This window comes from Phoca vitulina, unplaced genomic scaffold (assembly GCF_004348235.1).
Source record: "Phoca vitulina isolate PV1807 unplaced genomic scaffold, GSC_HSeal_1.0 scaffold69, whole genome shotgun sequence".
In the NCBI taxonomy this organism is placed as follows: Eukaryota; Metazoa; Chordata; class Mammalia; order Carnivora; family Phocidae; genus Phoca; species Phoca vitulina.
The window spans coordinates 4,328,981-4,347,553 of NW_022589772.1; the positions used below are offsets into that span (position 1 = coordinate 4,328,981).

General features: G+C 44.9%; 1 protein-coding gene across 5 annotated transcripts in view; it reads left to right on the forward strand.

The window, feature by feature from the left end:
• The window catches only part of CHRDL1 (chordin like 1), a 112,787-nt gene that overhangs the window by 76,315 nt on the left and 17,899 nt on the right, over nt 1–18,573 (forward strand). For all 5 annotated transcript variants that reach the window (XM_032392776.1, XM_032392773.1, XM_032392777.1 and 2 more), the window contains exon 7: nt 12,481–12,548. In XM_032392776.1, coding sequence (XP_032248667.1) covers nt 12,481–12,548 — 68 coding nt within the window. The remainder of the gene's footprint in view (nt 1–12,480; nt 12,549–18,573) is intronic.

The window sequence follows — 18,573 nt, forward strand, 5'->3', positions numbered from 1 at the left end:
GGAGCGAGGTTAACAGCCTAGTCCAAGGTTACGTAGCTAGTGAGTGCAGACTCCAGGCTCTCCCCCACTTCACTTTGCCCCTGAAAAGAATGGCTCCCTGTTGCCAGGAATACACATCCACCCCCTGCCCCAGACAGTGAAGGCCTCCCACACCGTAGCTTCAGCTTACCTTTCTAGGCCCACATTCTTCCATTCACACACATCAGATTCTACTCACAGTATCCCTTTGCTCTCTTGCCTTCGTGCCTTCGCTCTCCCCCCTCAAGATTTCTCCAACTGTAGTGCGCTTCAGAATCACCTGGAGAACTTTCAGAGCCTCAGACAACAATTGCAAGATTGTGATTCAACGGCTTTGGGGTGGGGTCCCGGGATGTGCATGTGGGCAGACCCCATTGTCCACTCGGAGGCAGGTGGTCCGTAGACTCTGCTTTGAGAATCCATTCCTGAGACCACGGAGATGACGGGAGGCAGCCCCGAACAGTGGTTTCTGTTTGAGTTTAGTGCACTTAAACTGAGCATATTAAAAGTCCGAAACCTGAAAGCAATAGAAAAGTAACAGATACCACTCTCTGATTGGTCAGAGCCTCTACTTCCAACCATACAGCAACCAATGAATGAGTGACAGCCATTTCATGATAAGGAACGGGGAGGTCAGGGGAACAAAGTGGCTGCCTAAGTAAGAACTGCACGTGTACAGCAAGATCTTAGAGGAGGGAACATTGCCTCTTTCTGGAAAATCCTTTTCCTTCCATCTCTGTCTGTGGAAATCCTACGGGTTTCTCAAGATGGAGTTCAAACACGGCCTCCTCAGATTCTGACGCAGGCAGTCCTCTGGCCGCATTACAGTAAGTACTAGATGGAAGGCCTTTCTCTCTTCTCTGCCTTCCCACTGCCATCCCTCACTTCTCCACCCCGAATTCCTGCTTATCCAAAGGCCAGCCCAACTACCACCTCCTCCACGAAGCATTTTGTTTTTTCAATCCTGTAGGTTAGGAGTAAACCTTCCTCCTTTCTGAGACTCCTCCGCCCTTACCGGGTGATGCTCCTGTAACATTAATCACTGTGTTACTTTTTTTTTTTTTTTAATTATGTGTACCCATGTCTTACCCTCCCTACCAATTCTGAGCTCCTTAAGGCAGGAACTATTTCTGGTTCATCTCTTCTTACCCCTCCCTGCTCTAGGTACAGAGTAGGCACTCTTTGAATGAACACACGCTAGCTTGGAAATACTGCTGAAATTACAGTTTGAATTAGATGCAACTAACATATATTATTGCTGTGTCTTCTGCCTCTGAATTACCGATGGACTGTGGTAGGGGTGGTGCTGGCTGTCCATTGGTTCACGGTCATTTCTGATCCCCAGGTGGTTTTTCCTCCCCCATTGCCCTTCAGGACACTGTAAGTAATATTTCTTTTAGGAAGAAATGACCTTGGGGCGCCTGGGTCATTCAGTGGTTTAAGTGTCTGCCTTCGGCTCAGGTCATGATCCCAGGGTCCTTGGATCGAGTCCCACATCGGGCTCCCTGCTCGGCAGGGAGTCTGCTTCTCCCTCTCCCTCTCCCACTCTCCCTGCTTGTGCTCTCTCTCTCTCTGTCAAATAAATAAATAAAATCTTTTAAAAAAAAAAAAAAAAGAAAGGAAGAAATGACCTTGTTCTGAGTACCAGTGTATGCTCATCCCTTTTCATATGCTCTTTCTAGTGGTCTTCACAAGTCAGTGTGGATTTAGCCACACAGCCTGATTTGGTTTGTGCTCCAAGAAGGCCCTGGATCTTTCTCTCCCGCTTTCTCACAGTGCGTGTGTCTGTACGTCAGTACAGCTATGACATTTAAGCCAGAAGAGATGGGTATTTTGTTCCTCATCTCCCTACCCACCTTTGCCCCAACGTCACTTGAGTCTGCTCCGAAGGGAAGAGAAACTGTATGGAGCAGACGCATACACGTGGTTGCTCACATAACCAGCAAGGTGCTATAAGCCCCTTGTCAGGCTGAGATTATTTTGTTTGGGGGAAAAGGATACGGTGAGAAATCTAAACTGAAGAACAATTCATAAGAGAAAGGAAATTGCCAAAAGACATGTTATTGCCTCTGAGAGACGGTGTGGGGCAGCGGACATAGGCTCTGAAGCCAGAAGGACTCAGATTTGGTGTTATGGAGCTCCCACCTACTAGTGATGTTACCTCGGGCGAGCTGCTTCCCCCACAGAGCCTTGTTTTTTTTCAGCTCTGAAAATGGAGATTATAGGACCTATCACCCATGGAAAGGTTGTAAAAATTAACCAAGATGACGTGAAGAGCTAGGGGAAATTCTTATACAGAGTTGTTGCTTCATACGAGACAATGATTATATTTCATATAATATTATTGTATTTATTGGCCTGGGGTTAAGTACGATTGCACCCTCTCCTCTCTGTCTGATAGTCTTGCCTTTTTTCTTTGCTTAATCTCCACACATACAACGTCATTTCTCGTCCCTCTTGTGGTAACAGATCCTGGGACTCACCATCTTCTCGACTCTTCTCTTGTCACAATTTAACTTTCTTTCCTTTTATGGTGCCCTCAGAAGCAACACATAAAAGCGAGCTCTGCCTGATCATGCGCTATCCCTTCACACACCTGCCAATTCGCGAGGTTCTTTCTCCGCCATCTCTCCTCCAGCCTCAATAAACCCTTCTCTTTCATCTTTCCCTGTGAAGGCTCAATCCTCCACTTTCATAAAATTGATGCTTTTCTCTCTGCCCCTAATTTCTTTACATCTTTCAGTTGTGTAGAATGTGATTGAATCTCCTTTGAAGTGCTAATTTTGGAAGCACCTCATTATTTTTTTTTCTGCTTAACCGATGTTTCTACAAAGGTCTGTCTTGCATAAGCATATTACTCCTACAGCAGGGAATGCAGACACACTTCTCCCCTATGCTGACCACCCTAAATGCAGGCAAAATACTGCCGAAGAAATAACTTTTGAGTGCTGAGCTTGCACATAAAGGGCCCCATTGACACAGGCTGTCTGCGCCATCCCCAGACCCGGGTGCGCGCCTCTCTTCCTGGGTCACGTGGCAGTCTGAGCCACGGACTGGATCTCAACCCCAGCCTCAGGGATTTAGACCTGTCCTTGAGGCTGGGGTGGTCAGAACATTGGCAGGGGGCATATCCTTGCTGGCACTTGAGCAAACCTCATCTGGACTGGAAGTGGCGTGCAAACAGCCACTGGAACCTGAAGGGAAACTTGATCAGAAGAAAATTCTCATACGACTGCCACATTCTGGGCAGGCAGGCCTCAAACCCAGACCCACCCCCAACTTGCCTCTACCCTGCTTATCATTGCTGCTTCCCGTCTCCTGCCTACCTTGCCAAAGCAAAGGGGAAGGCTATGTACTTGGACTCTAGACAAGGGAGAGGTTTTGGGGATAGGCTCTTTGCTGTATTGAGAGCCAAGCCCGTGTAGACAGTGTACATATGTCACACTCTGTGCCAGGCTGTAGTCTAAGTACTTACGTGCGTAATATCTCATTTAATCCTCCCAACAAAGTTAGAACTGTTATTAGCCCCATTTTACGGATGAGGAGACTGAGGCAGGGAAGTTCCGTGATTGGCCCAAGGATATGTGGCAGTGAGTGGTAGAGCTAGAATTTGAACCTTGTCAGCCTGGCTCTAGAGCCCCAAGCTCTTACACTCCCTGGTGGGAGCCATTCATGGGAACGTGACAAGGGACCTCTCCTAGGGCAAGGGCATAGAGGGGGAGAGAGAACGTGTGTGACACATTGGCACAGGCAGCTAATCCTAGAAGAGTAACCATACTGCCCAGCTCTTCCCATCATGGCCTCAACCTACCCACTCGCAACCACAGGGGAACACCTTTGTCCCACCGCTCTCTCTTTATAGGCTGAAAGAATGGAAATGTCTACCTTCTTTCACCCAGCAGACACTTCTGGAGCAACCACCGAGTACCTAGCGCTGTGCTGGTGCTGGAGAGACAATGGTGAACAAAACAAACCAGGGACCTGCCCTCGCGGAGTGTAGTGAGGAAGACACGTTTATCACGAGTAGATATGAAATGGCAACTGTGCCAGGTGCTACAGGGAAAGGGGTTGGAAAAGCAAGTAATGAAGAGGGGTAGACCTCGTGAGGGAGGTGAAAGAAGACTCCTAGGGCTGTCTCTCCAGCCTCAACGCACACCACGTTCCTCTTGCTCCCTGCACCCCAGGGCAAGGGAGGTGGGACTCAAAGGTTAGGGACATAGCCAATGACAGTCTTACATTCCCAGGATCCCTGACTTCTGGTCTCCCCATGAAACTGGCCACCGTGGGCTGCAGGAGTCTATGACTGTTCTTCCTCCATTGTACATGTGCATACTACTCTAGTCCAGGCTTTTCTTCTGACGCAACTACTTGATCGTGTTGGTCAGTGCCTACCATGTCTTATCACATTATCCAGTGTCTTCAGATTGTTTTTAAAGGTGCTCTATAAAGCAAGCTGACCCTTCCTTGACCTATTACTCATCCTCGTTTGTCTGACACCAACCCAAACACACCTTCTACTCCAGGCTGCCTGTTCTCTTTGTCCTCAAATATGCCATGTTCCTTCCCACTTTCACTCCTGTTATGTGCCTCTCTTAGCTCTTACTCCCCACAAGCTTGGAATAGCTTCCCTCCTCTCTTCTGCGGATTACGATCCTACCCATCTTTCAAGAGCCCAGCCTGAGTCACACCCATTCTAAAGAGCCCGACCTGATAACTGTAGTCCTCCTTGAGCTCCTTCTTGGACCACTTTCAGGGCTTAGTCTGGTTTATAGAGCCCAGCATTTAAATATTTTCTTGTATTGTTCATTGTTTCATGGGTCTTGGCTCCTTAACTGAGAAAGGAACACCTTCTTCCTCTGTGTCCCCTAGCATAGAATTAAGCATAGCTTATGGTGGATTTATTAAAAAGAAAGAGAGCTACAGCTATGAAAACTCTTGACAGCACTCCACGTGCCATCCTAGCTAGGGAGGCAGGAGAGATGACTGAACTCCCAACGTACTCAACCCAAGCTCATTTATCCAACACGTTTGCAAAGAGCCAAAGGAGAAAATTGAATCTCTTTTTATGAAATTGAGCTACCTCTATGAACTTCCACAAGGTAACTGAAAACTGGAAGCAACTGTTTAAAAGCAGTTTGTCAGTACTCAAGACAAGTGCCCTTTTACCTAAGACTCTTGATTTCTCTTTCCAATAAAACAGCAAAATTACACCTGAGATGCCATCTTGGCTGGAACTCAGAGATCTTGAGGGAAGTGGTGCACAAGGTAGTTCATTTTTTTTAACATCATAAAAATCTACCCAAGTTTTCAAAGTTCTCAAAATCAAACAAAACTGGAGAAAATAACAGCACCTCCAAATGTAGATGCTCATGTGTCAGTCTAGCATCGTTTTTGCTTTTGTCCACATTTCCTGCAGAAACAGTAGCATCGCTGGGTCATAATGATAAGGAAGGAAACATCGTTAGTGAGACATACTTCTCAAAAAAATATAAAAATGAACCCATCATTTATGGTTTTTGAGTTGCTGTGCTCTCACCTAAACTTTGAAATGTGCTGAAACACTCTGATCTTTTCGGAGTGATAGAAGAGTCTGACCATCATTAATGAGCCCTGTTCTCAGGTGACCCGTTCATGTTCATGAAGATGGGACCATCCGAGAGATATCCCACCTTTGGCCTTCCTCTCTTCTTCTAAATCCCCACCAGAACCTTTCTTTTTCCATAGAAACTTCCTAGCTTTCTTTTGTTCTCTCTCCATCCCCTGTGCTCAGAATTCATCTCCACGTGCTTGCTGACACTCCCAGCACTCCCACCTTCTGCGGTCATCGTGTTCCTTCTTGGCATGTCTCTTAAGTCTAGAATGTTTCTTCTTAGAAAGCCCTTCAGACCGTGGATGAGACCGCATTGACTTTCATACTGAGCTTAACAAATGAATAATAGCCCTGATTCCTGATTGGCCATGTGGAAGAAATGCCCCATCCTGCTCTGGGATTGGGGGTTTTTTCATGTCTATAGTTGTCTGGTTCTACAAGAAAAGTAAGGAATCCCCAGCAAAGCACGTCAGAGCAAGTATTTCTTCACAGGTTAAAGCCACTCTTCCTTCAGCCCTGTCCTTCTAAGTACTCCAAGGGATACCATGACCGCCTGTGTCCATTATTCTCACTGGAATAGTCTTCATGAGCCTAGACCCCGGTATTTCTAGAAATTAGTCTGATTTGTCAACTGACAGCCTAAAGAGAGGGGAAAAGAAACATGAGTGAGAGGAGCCATGTCAGGCAGGGGAAGTCAGATGTGAATATTACCTCTGTCACACAACAGTAAGAACTTAACAAGTCCAAGTCTCCGTAGCCCGGGCAAAGTGGACAGTGGATACCAGGATCCAGTTATTCAAGCAAATCACTGGAAGGACTACATCCACTTACTCCTTGGCTTTAGCCATTAAAACCAGCCGCACGTCCCCTACTCCCGCCAGACATCCCATTCCTTTTCGGATATAGGGCCAGGGGGCTAATGTAGTATTTGTGGATTGAAGGACCTTAAACTGACTGCTTTCCATTCATTCCCAGGTTTACCAGCAGTAAACATTGCTAGATCTCTGAGCTTCCCTTCTCCATCAGCTTGTTATTTTCCATGTATGGATGTTGTAGCTCGGAACTCTCTTTATTTTGGGTACTTGGACTTTGACCACTCCACTTTAGGAGTATAAAATTGCACTCTCTCCCAATGAAGCAGATATCTGTCCTCTTCAGCCTCATTTTAAACCAAGAGAGAATAAGGGATTTCATTGAAACTCACCCGCCTCTTTGACAAAGAGGATAATAAGGAGACGGCTAGCATAATGATGAGAGAATCTCAGCCAGTTCAGAAGGAATGAGCTGAAAGCATTCTCGTGGCCATTTTTTTTTTTTTTCTGCATCCAGGATCCTGGCTTTCCAAATGGAATGATTTCAAAATGAGAGGATTCCCTTTCCTACGTGCAGGCATAAATGCTTTTCTTACTGCTAGGCTTCATTTGTTTGTTTAATCCAGAGCCTTTCCTTGTTAGACACGTCGCATGCTCACGGGAGTCCTTCAGTTGGGTTTTCCCCATGGGTAAGCTACTCTTGAGGTGAAGGAGGAAGAAGCGGAGGGAAAGGATGAGAAGAAGAGGGGGAATGACACTTGGTGGGCCAGGCCCTGTTCTAAGCTCTTTGCGCACACTAACCCATTTCATCCCCACCACCCTCCGGCCTAGGTTATTTCGTCTCCATTTTAGCAATAAGGAAACTAAGGCTCAGAGGGGTTCGTCACTTGCCTAAAGTCACCCAGGCAAGAAGGAGCAGAGCCAGGGTTTGGACCCAGGCAGTCTAGCTGGCGTGGGCTGTTCTCTTAGCCATGACTGTCCTGTTGCCTCTCAACTTGGGGATATGGAGCAGCTTTGGGGACTCTGAACTCTGAGGCTACTGGGGGGAACAGACTTCATGACAACTCTGCTCCCCAGGGCCAGATATGGTAATGTTTCCAGCAGATTTACTGGGACGACCCAGAGACCCCATTTCTAACTATCAACTCGGATCTACGTAGCCATTGAAAGAGCAGAGTGTGGGTTGTGGGTACCATCCTGCTAATAGCTTCTCTGTTGCCCCCCCCCAGGATTTGCTCTCACAAACACATGCATCTCCCATAATGCTCTTTTTAAAAAGTATGTATTTCTGATTTTTCTGGATAAATGCTTTTGTACTCTTCTTCCGATTTGGCTAGCTGCTCTTGGCAGGAGCTCCTCCTTGTCTGTGTCTTAGTGTTTCTCAAGCAGATAGTTTGTTGAAAATGCTAAGAGCTTGTATTGACAGCCCCCAAAATAAAGTGCTTTATTTGACAGCAGAGTATTTTCCAGAAAACATGACTATCTACAAAACACTGGAGGACTTCTTGCAGTACTATATGTCGTTGTTGTTAGCTCCAAGGTCTACCAGCGGGGAATCCTTCTACCCAGGTTCTTCAAAGCTTCGCTCAAATTTCAGCATGCTTGCTCCCTCTCAACAGAATTTATGGAATTGGATGTTTGGCAGAGGCCCCCCGAGTCATCTGCTTCCACTCTGTCTTTCCTCTCCAGCTTGAGTATTCTCTCCTGGCTATCAAGTGGCCCACCCCAGAACCTGGCACATAGTAGGTCTCAGAGAGACGACAATCGCTCTCTTCCTCTCCACACTCTCCTGATTTCCCTCAAAAGCCCTTTCACTCTTTGCCCTGATTCTGCTGATTTCGACACGTTCCTCTGGAAGTACAGAGATCACTTTCCCTTGTCACAGGGATCACTCCCCACTCCCCCCAACCCCGCCCCAGTCTCAGGGATTCATTTCCTTTCCATGTGCCTTATGATTAGAGCGACTGCATATCTTCTCATCCAAACCAAGACACTTTTGAAAGTGAGAGGGCCATCTTAGTAATCATGCCTGCCAGAAAAAGAGGCGTGAAACTGGGTTGTCCCAGATCCGTCGGGACCTATGGGACACGCTCTTTATGATGTTATGTGTGGTTCAGATGTGGCCACATGCTGGCGTAGTTTTGCTTTCTGAGGCTTATCTTTATGGATATCTAATAATCTCATTGTACACTTAGTCCTTTTGAGAGGACAGGGTTTACTTCTGTGACTTACTCAAGCTCACCAGAGATTAATGTAAGCAATGGGAGTTATAAACAGTCTGAATTGTAGCCTAGCTTTTGACCATTTTTCAAATGCTTGTTCCCCATTTCTCTCATTACCAGAAAGCCAAGCCATTTAACTCCATAGGGTACCACTCAGAATATAATTGAGGTTTGAGTAAACAACACATGTGGCTTTTAAGGTTAAAAGAATATTGTTTGACATACAGTACACTAGAGTTGTTTTTCATTTTGGTTTTAAAAATTGGTTAAAATTACATCTTGTTGCTTCTCGGAATTAACTAGAATCCGTCTGTCTCCGTTAGAATCAGTGGTTTTTTTGTTTTGTTTTGTTTTTGTTTTTTGTTTTTTGTTTTTTCAATAAGGCCTTGGCTGAAAAAAAGAAGCTCCCTTTCAAGATAATTTGTCCAGCAAATCAGGGAAAAAAAAAAAAAGCAACGGAACAGGTTTTAGGGTACTGGTGCTAATTTTTTTTTCTTTGATGTATTTTGTCCCTTAGATATATCTTCAATATATCTAAACTATAGTGTCTAAGATGGTAAATGGACAGACCTATAATCAGCTCTCCAGACAGATTTGGCCCAGGTCACAGCTGAACAAAATGTGAATGCCGAAGAAGATTCTTCCAGTGTAACTATGGTTCAAGTTATATAGAATAACTCCTTACATACAGAACATTCCAGCTTAGCAAATGCCATTTCGATGACGTCAGAAGCTCAAAGGCAACCAAAAGAGTAGTCATTCTTACTTGAGAAGATATATACAGAAGTAATGGCTCCAGGAGTTTATAATTGAAGTGAAATCATTCCAGTTGAGGCACACATGCCTGCCTATGAGTGCTTAGGTGTTGTGACATGTTCGTCTGAACTTGGGTTGCAGGACATTAGCCATCTGCTCCCATGCCATCTCACCTCTCTGGTCACTTAACAGGGACTACCTGCTTTGGGATTCTGCCTGGACTCTAAGTATTTCAAGACACTGTCTAAAAGCCCGTTCAAGACTCTAGGGTCTAAATGCAATAAATGGAACTTCTCAGAGGGTCATGCTAAGTAAATCTTCCATGTTAGTACCAACCATTAAATCTATGTTTGCAAAGGGCGTGTTTGGTGAAGAAAGCTCTTCTATCATTTTTCTTTTGTGATTTGTTCTCTTTGGGCTACTTACTCGAAAACACATCCTATAGCTTTTCCATTGTGTTCTGCCATTTGCTGGTGAATCTCTTCTGGTTTCCAGTCTTCTCTCCGGTCCCCTATTTTCATCTAGCTCACGACAAAGCTTAGACCCGCCACTGCCAGCGAAAAGGGACCAAGTACATTTAAGTTCATCCCTACTCATTCACTGTCAAGGGCAGTGCCATTTCCCAGCTGTTCAGATTTGCAAAGCTAGCATCCTTTCCTTTTTAAATTTTTTTAAAGATTTATTTATTTACTTTAGAGAGAGAGAGATAGAGAGAGAGAGCAGGGGAGAGGGGCAGAAGGAGAGGGAGAGAGAATCCTCAAGCAGACTCCCCTCTGAGCGTGGAGCCCAACAAATGCGGGGCTCGATCCCAGGACCCTGAGATCATGACCTGAGCTGAAATCAAGAGTCAGATGTTTAACCAGCTGAGCCACCCATGTGCCCTCCCACCACCACCCCCACCTTAGCCTCCTTTTACACTGTATTCTCTTTTGCCATCCTCCTCTGTTATCAGATCTCCCATCAGGATCTTATCATTGCCTTTTTATCTGAAGTAGTCTGATTTGCCCCTTCTCCATCATTTCAGAGATTCTCAGGGCCTGTCACATGTTACTACAACAGCCTCTTGTTTGGCCTCCCAGATTCCAGGTGCTCCCCAGGTAGGGGACACTCCATCACCAGGAGAAGCTGCCACAAATCACCATCTTTTACTGTAGGAACCTCTACATAAAAATTGGTTGCAAGATAAAATGTGAATTCTTTAGCCTCTTTCTGAAGTCTACACAGCAAATATTTACCACCCTTATTTACGTCAACAACCGGTCTCCCTCCCTCCTTACCTCCCTCTTCACCCACTCCCCCCCCCCTTCCTTTCTTTCTCTCCACCATCCCCATTTCTCTTGTTTCACATCTGAACTTTCTACTCCAGCCACACCTTGCTGGCTGTCTCCAGTGTGTTCCTTGCTGTTTCCAAAGCTCTGCTCCTTTGCAAATGCCATTCCCTTCGGTCAGGCTCCCCTCTGCCCACATCACTGTGTGTTTATGCCCTATAGTGTCTACTTCTAAAGACATGACTGATTCTTTTAAGAAGCTTTCCATGATTATATCTTACTGATCACTCACCTAGTCTATATCTCCCAAGCACATCTTTTTTTAAAGATTTTATTTATTTATTTGAGAGAGAGAGTGAGAGAACACGAGAGAGGGGAGGGACAGAGGGAGAAGCAGACTCCCCACTGAGCGGGAAACCTGACGTGGGGCTCGATCCGGGGACTCTGGGATCATGACCTGAGCCAAAGGCAGATGCTTAACCGACTGAGCCACCCAGGCGCCCCTCTCCCAAGCACATCTTGACAATGCATTATTTTTTTTCCATGAGATGATCTTTAAATCATGAAGGGTTAAAACCATAACTTCGTTACATATCACTACCTGATAATATTGCTATCAAAGGAATTTCGGGGTCTTTTGCAAGTCCTAAAACCCAATGATATTACCTAATTTTCCCTCATAATACTACCACCTCCTTGAACCGGTAACATGTTACTATGTCCAAGCAGATTTTGAAAGCTCGAGGGATAAATTCAAATAGAAAATTCTTAACGCTGATACTTTTTGGTATTTCCTGTTATCCTGTGAAATACATGGTTTCATTGATACCAAGAGTAAGACCAAGCTCTTCCCATCAACTTCCTTGGTCATCGATAACACAAGGTAATAGCCTTGGAAATTGTCCTGTGGTTTGTGATCTTTAATCGGCTGAGGATTATCACTGTCTGTGCTGTGTTGTTCTGAAGGCTGAAAGTAGGATCTTCCTCCTACTAGCAGTACTCTGACAATGAGGCAATGATAGCTGTTCACTGTTCAGAGACTAGAACACACAGACCCAGAAGAAGAAATCTCAGGCAAAAACAGAGGAGTACATCTTGAGTATCAGTTATGTAAACATTCCAGCCACCACAAGTTTTACCTTAACTTTCAGACCAGGTCATAACTTCTCAGAGACATAAGGGTGAATTTAACAAATTATGACAGACCTAATCCTTGAAACTCTCATTTTTGAAAGGTAGTTTAAACACAAGTTAAGTATGACCTGTGAAATACTTAGCTGTCACTGGAATAAAATAAGCAAAAGTGAGGCTGATGGCTATATCACAGTGGAAAGTTATTATTTTCCCTTTTGTTTCCCAAATTTTGTACAGTGTGAATGGATGGGCTCTTTCAAAAAGTGTCAACTTTCTTCAGAGTTGTTTTTGAAAAATGAGGCAGGCCCAGAGAGAAATCTTTCAGGGTCACTTTATGAGGGACAGCCATTTTTTTTTTTTTTTTCCAGGAGGGAGAGAGAGACAGAGACAGAGAGACGGGGGGAGGGGCAGAGAGAGAATCTTAAGCAGGCTTCACACACAGCATGGAGCCTGGTGCGGGGCTCAATCTCACGACCCTGAGATCATAACCTGAGCCGAAATCAAGAGTCAGACACCCAGCCGACTGAGCCACCCAGGCGCCCGGAAGGATAGCCGTCTTAACAACAGTTAGAAGTCTGGAGAAATTTGGGATCATAGAACCAAAAACGTGGCTAGGTCACAAGGGTAATGGTTTTCCCTTCTATGTATGTATGACTCTTTCTTTATTTTATAATAAACAGGGGATGGAGAATTGTCGTGGGAACATTCTGATGGTGATATCTTCCGGCAACCTGCCAACAGAGAAGCAGTAAGTGTGAATAGCTCAAATAATTCAACCCTCCACAGCACCAGGCCAGACTTTCCTCTCTCCATGGCTATTATCGCAGCAGCTCCATAAAAGGGCCCATTTCTAACACCATTGCTCTTTCCCTTTACTCAGAAAATTAAATGGCATTATCACCAACCTCTAGCCATTTAAGTACACTGTGTAATTGGTAACTAGGGCCAGGACATGAACACAAAGAAATCACAGTCCCAGCCCTTAGGTAGCCCCATATAGATCAGAAGTTGTTAGCCTTTCGGGATGGCTTGCCAAATCTTTGCCTTCTGGAAAGAAGACAGGTCACTACCTCTGTCCTCGGTAGTGAGGACCTTCGGTGGGAGTGTAAGGTAGGTCCGTCCATCCTTTCGGCAGAGGTACTGTGGACAGGTCTCCATAAAGCCTTTCCTAAGCCTTAGGCTCTCAGTCATACAGCTGCAAGAGAGAAAAGGTAGCAGGCTGCATACTCCTTCCCCACCCTGCATTATCTCATTCCCATTCTCAGTGCTAACCTCGCAGAAAGCCTCTCTGTGTATAGCAACAGCATCTCTTGTCCCTGTGTATTTCACAGTAACTGACAAAATGCCATCCCTCTCTCACAAACGTATGTGGAAGTACAACCATACCTCAAACGTCTGAAAATCTGAAAAGGAGATGCTCCAGTCCAAGGAATCTATCATACTGAAGGATTTATGAAAATGTACAAGATGTACAAAGGCGTCCACAGTACATACACGGGCATTCATTGGACCCCTCTATAAAAAAGTGTATGGGGCATTCAATGCAGCATTATTTTCCTAAGAGCAAAACAAATGGAAGGAACCCAAACATAAGCAATAGGGGCTTGGTTGAATACACCCAATCTGTGGGACCTGGTGCTATTGTTAAAAAGAATGCAGGACATCGAAGGGTACTCGAATGGAGGGATCCCCAAGATACGTTATTTAAACAAAGCAAGGTGCAGGATACAACTTCTACTATCATTTCCTTATGTAAAACTGGTGTGTGTGCGCATGAATGTGAATGCATATGGAAAGATCTGGAAGGTCATATACCAACACATTATGAGTGGTAATCTCAGGGGTGGAAGTGGGCAGGGGGAAAGGGAGAGCATGATTTTTTTACTCTATCTGTTCTGTATCATTGGATGTTTTCCAATGAGCATCAATTCGTTTTGCAGTATATAACATTTGAATGATTTTTTTAAACCTGTGGAATTAGTTCTCAATAAGCACTGTATAGAAGGCCAGAGCCTAGGAAATTATGGGGCAAAACCAAGGATAGGGAAGGTGTGAGGAAGGCATTGGTGGGGACATAATAAAATGGCCAATATAAACCTCCCAGCATTGCTTCTGACTTGCATGCCCCCAGATCACCAACACATCCTCAGCAGCGAGTTGAAGTGATGTCTGTGTGCTTTATTCTCTGGTCCTGTCATTTTCTAGGTGCTGCCATTTCTGAAGGCGTGTGGAAGGATTGTGGGTGGGGTGGAGAACAATACTCTGGATATCTCAAAACAAGCAGCACTCCTGCAAGAGAGGATGGGCTTCCCAGTTTGTGGGTTCATATGGACCCCGAGGATGGGTGAAGTAGGGGATGGGGATTCAGGAGGGCACCTGTTGTGATGAGTGCCAGGTGTTGTAAGGAAGTGTCAATTCACTACATTTGTACACCTGAAACTCATATTGCACTGTAGGTTCACTCACTGGAGTTTAAATAAAAAAGTAAAAAAAAAAATTAAGAAGAATTTTCGCCATCTAGCTCTATCTGCTTTATAGGAAGTGAGATTCCTTCCAGATCCCGACAGATGATTCCAGTCTCCATCTTCTGTGTTGTGAATTTCCTCCTTTTGTCCGCCCTCATTTTTTATTGTGGTAGGACGTTGAGAATGACTAAATTCGCAGCCATCAACCACATGCCCTTCTCACCGAATTTGGGTCTCAGACACCTTCAGTTGGGTATCAACGCTAAGCTTTGTGGCCAGCTCAGCGGTCCTGCTGGTGAGACCATTAATCCGCCATTCTTCTTGACTTCGTTTTATGCTGCCTCCAACCCCACGCTTATCTTTCAGTCTCGTCCTTCTTCCGAAACTGCTGGCAATGGGGCTGAAGTTAATCCCGTACTTTCTGTAGCAAAAGAGGTCAGGTACAGAATGCAGGGCCTTGAAATAGCTATTGATTTGCAGAGGAGTTCAAGACCTATCTTTAGAAACAAACATATGGGCCCAGTAGACCAAAATGTCCAGATGGTTCCACTTTATTATAAATAAATATTTTCCTTTGTTCCAAAAGGGGTAGATATTGTGGGATGTGATTTGAATGATAAATAGCAACTGTAGTAAGAGAAAAATATGTACCTGGCACAGAGTTGGCACCCAAGGAATACGAGTTGAAGGAATGGGTATTGCAGGTGGGACGAAATGTGTGTGAGGGGCTTTTCATGAATGTTAACGTACAGGCATTTGTCCCAAATCAGAGAGAGATGTTTCAAACTTGTTGCTGGCTCTTGACCAGCCAAAAATGAGAAGGTAGGAGAAGGCCTTCTGAATATCTTTTGCAGGCCCAGCTTTCTGTATGGGATCAAAAATGGCAGCCCTAACAACACATTGCCAATCCGGTAGACTGTCACTTTAATAGAGCGTTCGTATTTACAGGGAACCCTCGAAAACCTCAGTTTGATAGGAACACAGGTGATTGCTTGATTTTGCCAAGTCCCTTTACCAAGTTTTATGAAGTGTGCAGGAAGGACAACCAGTGGCTCAATTATGGCTCCTTTGTAAAAACCTGAAATGGTTTCTAGATCATAATTTCACATGCAATGGTCCTAGTACCATGGGTGTGTGTGTGTGTGTGTGTGTGTGTGTGTGTGTGTGTTATAGGGAGGGAGAAGTAGACGCAGGGTGGAAAGCCAAAACATGAAAACAAGCAGAATTTTGTTTTGGATGACAGCCAAACTCTGATTTTACCCCCAAAAGATTACTCAGAGATTTACCATTAGAAAAGTGACAACTTTAGGGATAGAAACAATAGGAAACAGATAGAAATCCATGTCTCACACACATTGTCAGAACAATGGTTTGGGAAGGAAACGGGCCCAAGTGTCTCCCAGACAGGGATGGTCCCAGGGGGCCAGTGATGAAGCTGTAATACGCTCATGGCTGTGTGAATTACAACACATTCTGAAAACATTTTTTATTTTTATTTTTTCATTTTTTAAAAGATTTTACTTATTTATTTAACAGGAGAGAGAGAGAGTACAGGCAGGGGGAGCAGCAGAGGGAGAAACAGGTTCCCCGCTGAGCAGGGAGCCCAATGCGGGGCTCCATCCCAGGACCCTGGGATCATGACCTGAGCTGAAGGCAGGCGCTTAACCGACTGAGCCACCCGGGTGCCCCTTTGAAGACATTTTGTAAATTAACTTTTTATTTTGTGATAACTTTAGACTCACAGCCATGAAGGCACTTCGAAGGCTTTTCCTGAACTGTCCTGCTTTCCTGTCTCTGCCAATAAAACCCTTCCATCTTAGACCTTAGGACAAGTAAGGAAGAAATTCCTGGGGAACTTTCTACAATAATGGGGGTTTTCCAACCACCAGAAAAGAAGTGTGTGAGAAGCACCTCAAAAGCCTGAGATAGGGGCGCCTGGCTGGTTCAGTTGGAGGAGCTCGTGACTCTTGATCTCCGGGTCATGAGTTTGAGCCCCATGTTGGGTGTAGAGATTACTTAGATAGATAGATAGATAGATAGATAGATAGATAGATAGATAGATAGATCGATATTAAAAAAAAAAAGCCTGAGAGAATTATCAGCACTTCAAGTCAGGAAATCAAATAATGCCAAAATATTGAGCAGAATAAAACAAAGCATAGCTACATGGCCATTTCTACCTGACTAGTCTTGACCTGCTCTCTCAAGCAGGCTGTTCACAGCTGGGTTTGAAGATAAGCTCCAGTTTCACTCCAAGGCATTAATGTCTTTTTCTCCCTTGCTGTAAGGTACAAGGTCAGAATGGTCTCTGGTAAGCCTCTTTCGTTCCTTTGTTTAGGGGAACAACTCTAAAAGAGCCATTACCCTCAATCAAAATCACACATCACCACCCCTACCCCCCGGTTGTGAAAACTGTAGTGGCCTTTGCTATCTTTTTTGTTTTTAAGATTTTATTTATTTATTTGACAGAGAGAAAGAGAGGGAGAGAGAGAGAGCACAAGGGGGGGAACAGCAGGCGGAGAGGGAGAAGCAGGCTCCCTGCTGAGCAGGGAGCCCGATGTGGAAATCGAACCCAGGACCCTGGATCATAACCTGAGCTGAAGGCAGACGCTTAATGGACTGAGCCACCCAGGAGCCCCTGGACTTTGCTATCTTAGCAAACTTTTTTTTTTAAGATTTATTTATTTATTTGAGGTGGGGAGGGGCAGAGGGAGAAACTCTCAGACTCTCCAGTGAGTGCAGAGCCCAATGTAGGGCTCGATCCCAAGACCCTGAGTTCATGACCAGAGCCGAAACCAAGAGTTGAAGACTTAACCGACTGAGCCACCCAGGTGCCCCTATCTTGGCAGACTTTGTATTTTCTTCAGGCAGCTTTTAGCCAAATATTTGCAGCCCACTGAGCTTGACCACACATTCCCTCTCCCGCTTTATCCTTCCTTTCCTCCTCTTCTTCCTGTTCATCTTCCTCCCCCTCCATCCATCCTCACTCAACTGCCATCTCCAAAAACTCAATCTTCACCGTCACCCTAAATAAAACCCCTCTCCTCTCTGGCCTCAGTTTCTTTGTCTGTAAAACAAAAGCCTTAAACAAGGCGAGGTTCTGGGGGGGCTGATCAAAATCCTTGAGGTTTTTTGTTTTTTTGTGTTTTTTGTTTTTTGGGTTTTTTTTTTTTTGTTGTTGTTGTTGTTGTTCTTTGTTTTTGGTTTTGGTTTTGGTTTTGGTTTCGAATCTTTTTTTCTGCCCTAACCGTATGTCCAGGGTCTGAGTGCCTGGTACCAAAGAACAGCTTTTCACTTTGTTCTCTCCCTCATGAATCAGAACTTCTTATACTTGCTGCTGATCCTGGGTCAGTGGCCTTTTCTCTCGCAAATTCTAGCCCCGTTGAACTCCCTCCCTTTAGCATCATCGGTAGGACACCCACCAGCCAAACTGTCCTCTCTGTGTTCCTTTGGCAAAACTTTGCCAAACTCCAGAAAGGACAGAACAATCTGTAATGGTCTTTGTGGAATGCGAGTGAAAAAGACATATGAGCCATTGTGGGAACGAAAAATATTTGCACTGAGAATCCCATCTGTGTACATGATAATAAATTGATGCAAATTCTTATTTGTGTGAGATTTTCTAGCAATGAATTGGCATGGGCTCTTCTTAGATTTAGAGAGTTATGTTCTCTTTCTCTTCCTCCGGCTTCTGTTCTCTCTCCCCTTCTCCCATCAATGCCTCCCCCGACCCAAGAGAGTAATGATAATTCCCAAAGCTAAATTTGCAACATATGTGTCTATGGAACATAACTGTAATAAATGTTTTATGGGCTGGTGGGGTTAGAGGATCTCATAACTACCTTCCAAGGTCCCCTGCCATTTCTAACACTGAATATAAGGATCTTTCTAATGGCCTGCGAAAGATTTTTTAGTGGGTCATCCCTCCTTTACCCCTAACAGTTGCCCCTAAAATACAATGTTATTTATTTGGCTTTTCGATTTAGGGTCTAGTCTTCATTCATTCCATCTTCCTCTGCCTTCATGCTCCCCAGCTCCTGGGAGAGGGGTGGGTAGCAGAATGGTGCCAAGAGCAATGGTTGCATCATTTGGACTACAAGACTCTAAGCTTTTATTAGGGACCACAGCATGCATACATTCATTCATTCATTCATTCATGCCATTGGCTGCATTGAGAGTCTCAGTGCTTCTTTTTTTTTTTTTTTTTAAAGATTTTGTTTATTTATTTGAGAGAGATGCAGCGAGAGAGGGAACACAAGCAGGGGGAGTGGGAGAGGGAGAAGCAGGCTTCCCGCTGAGCAGGGAGCC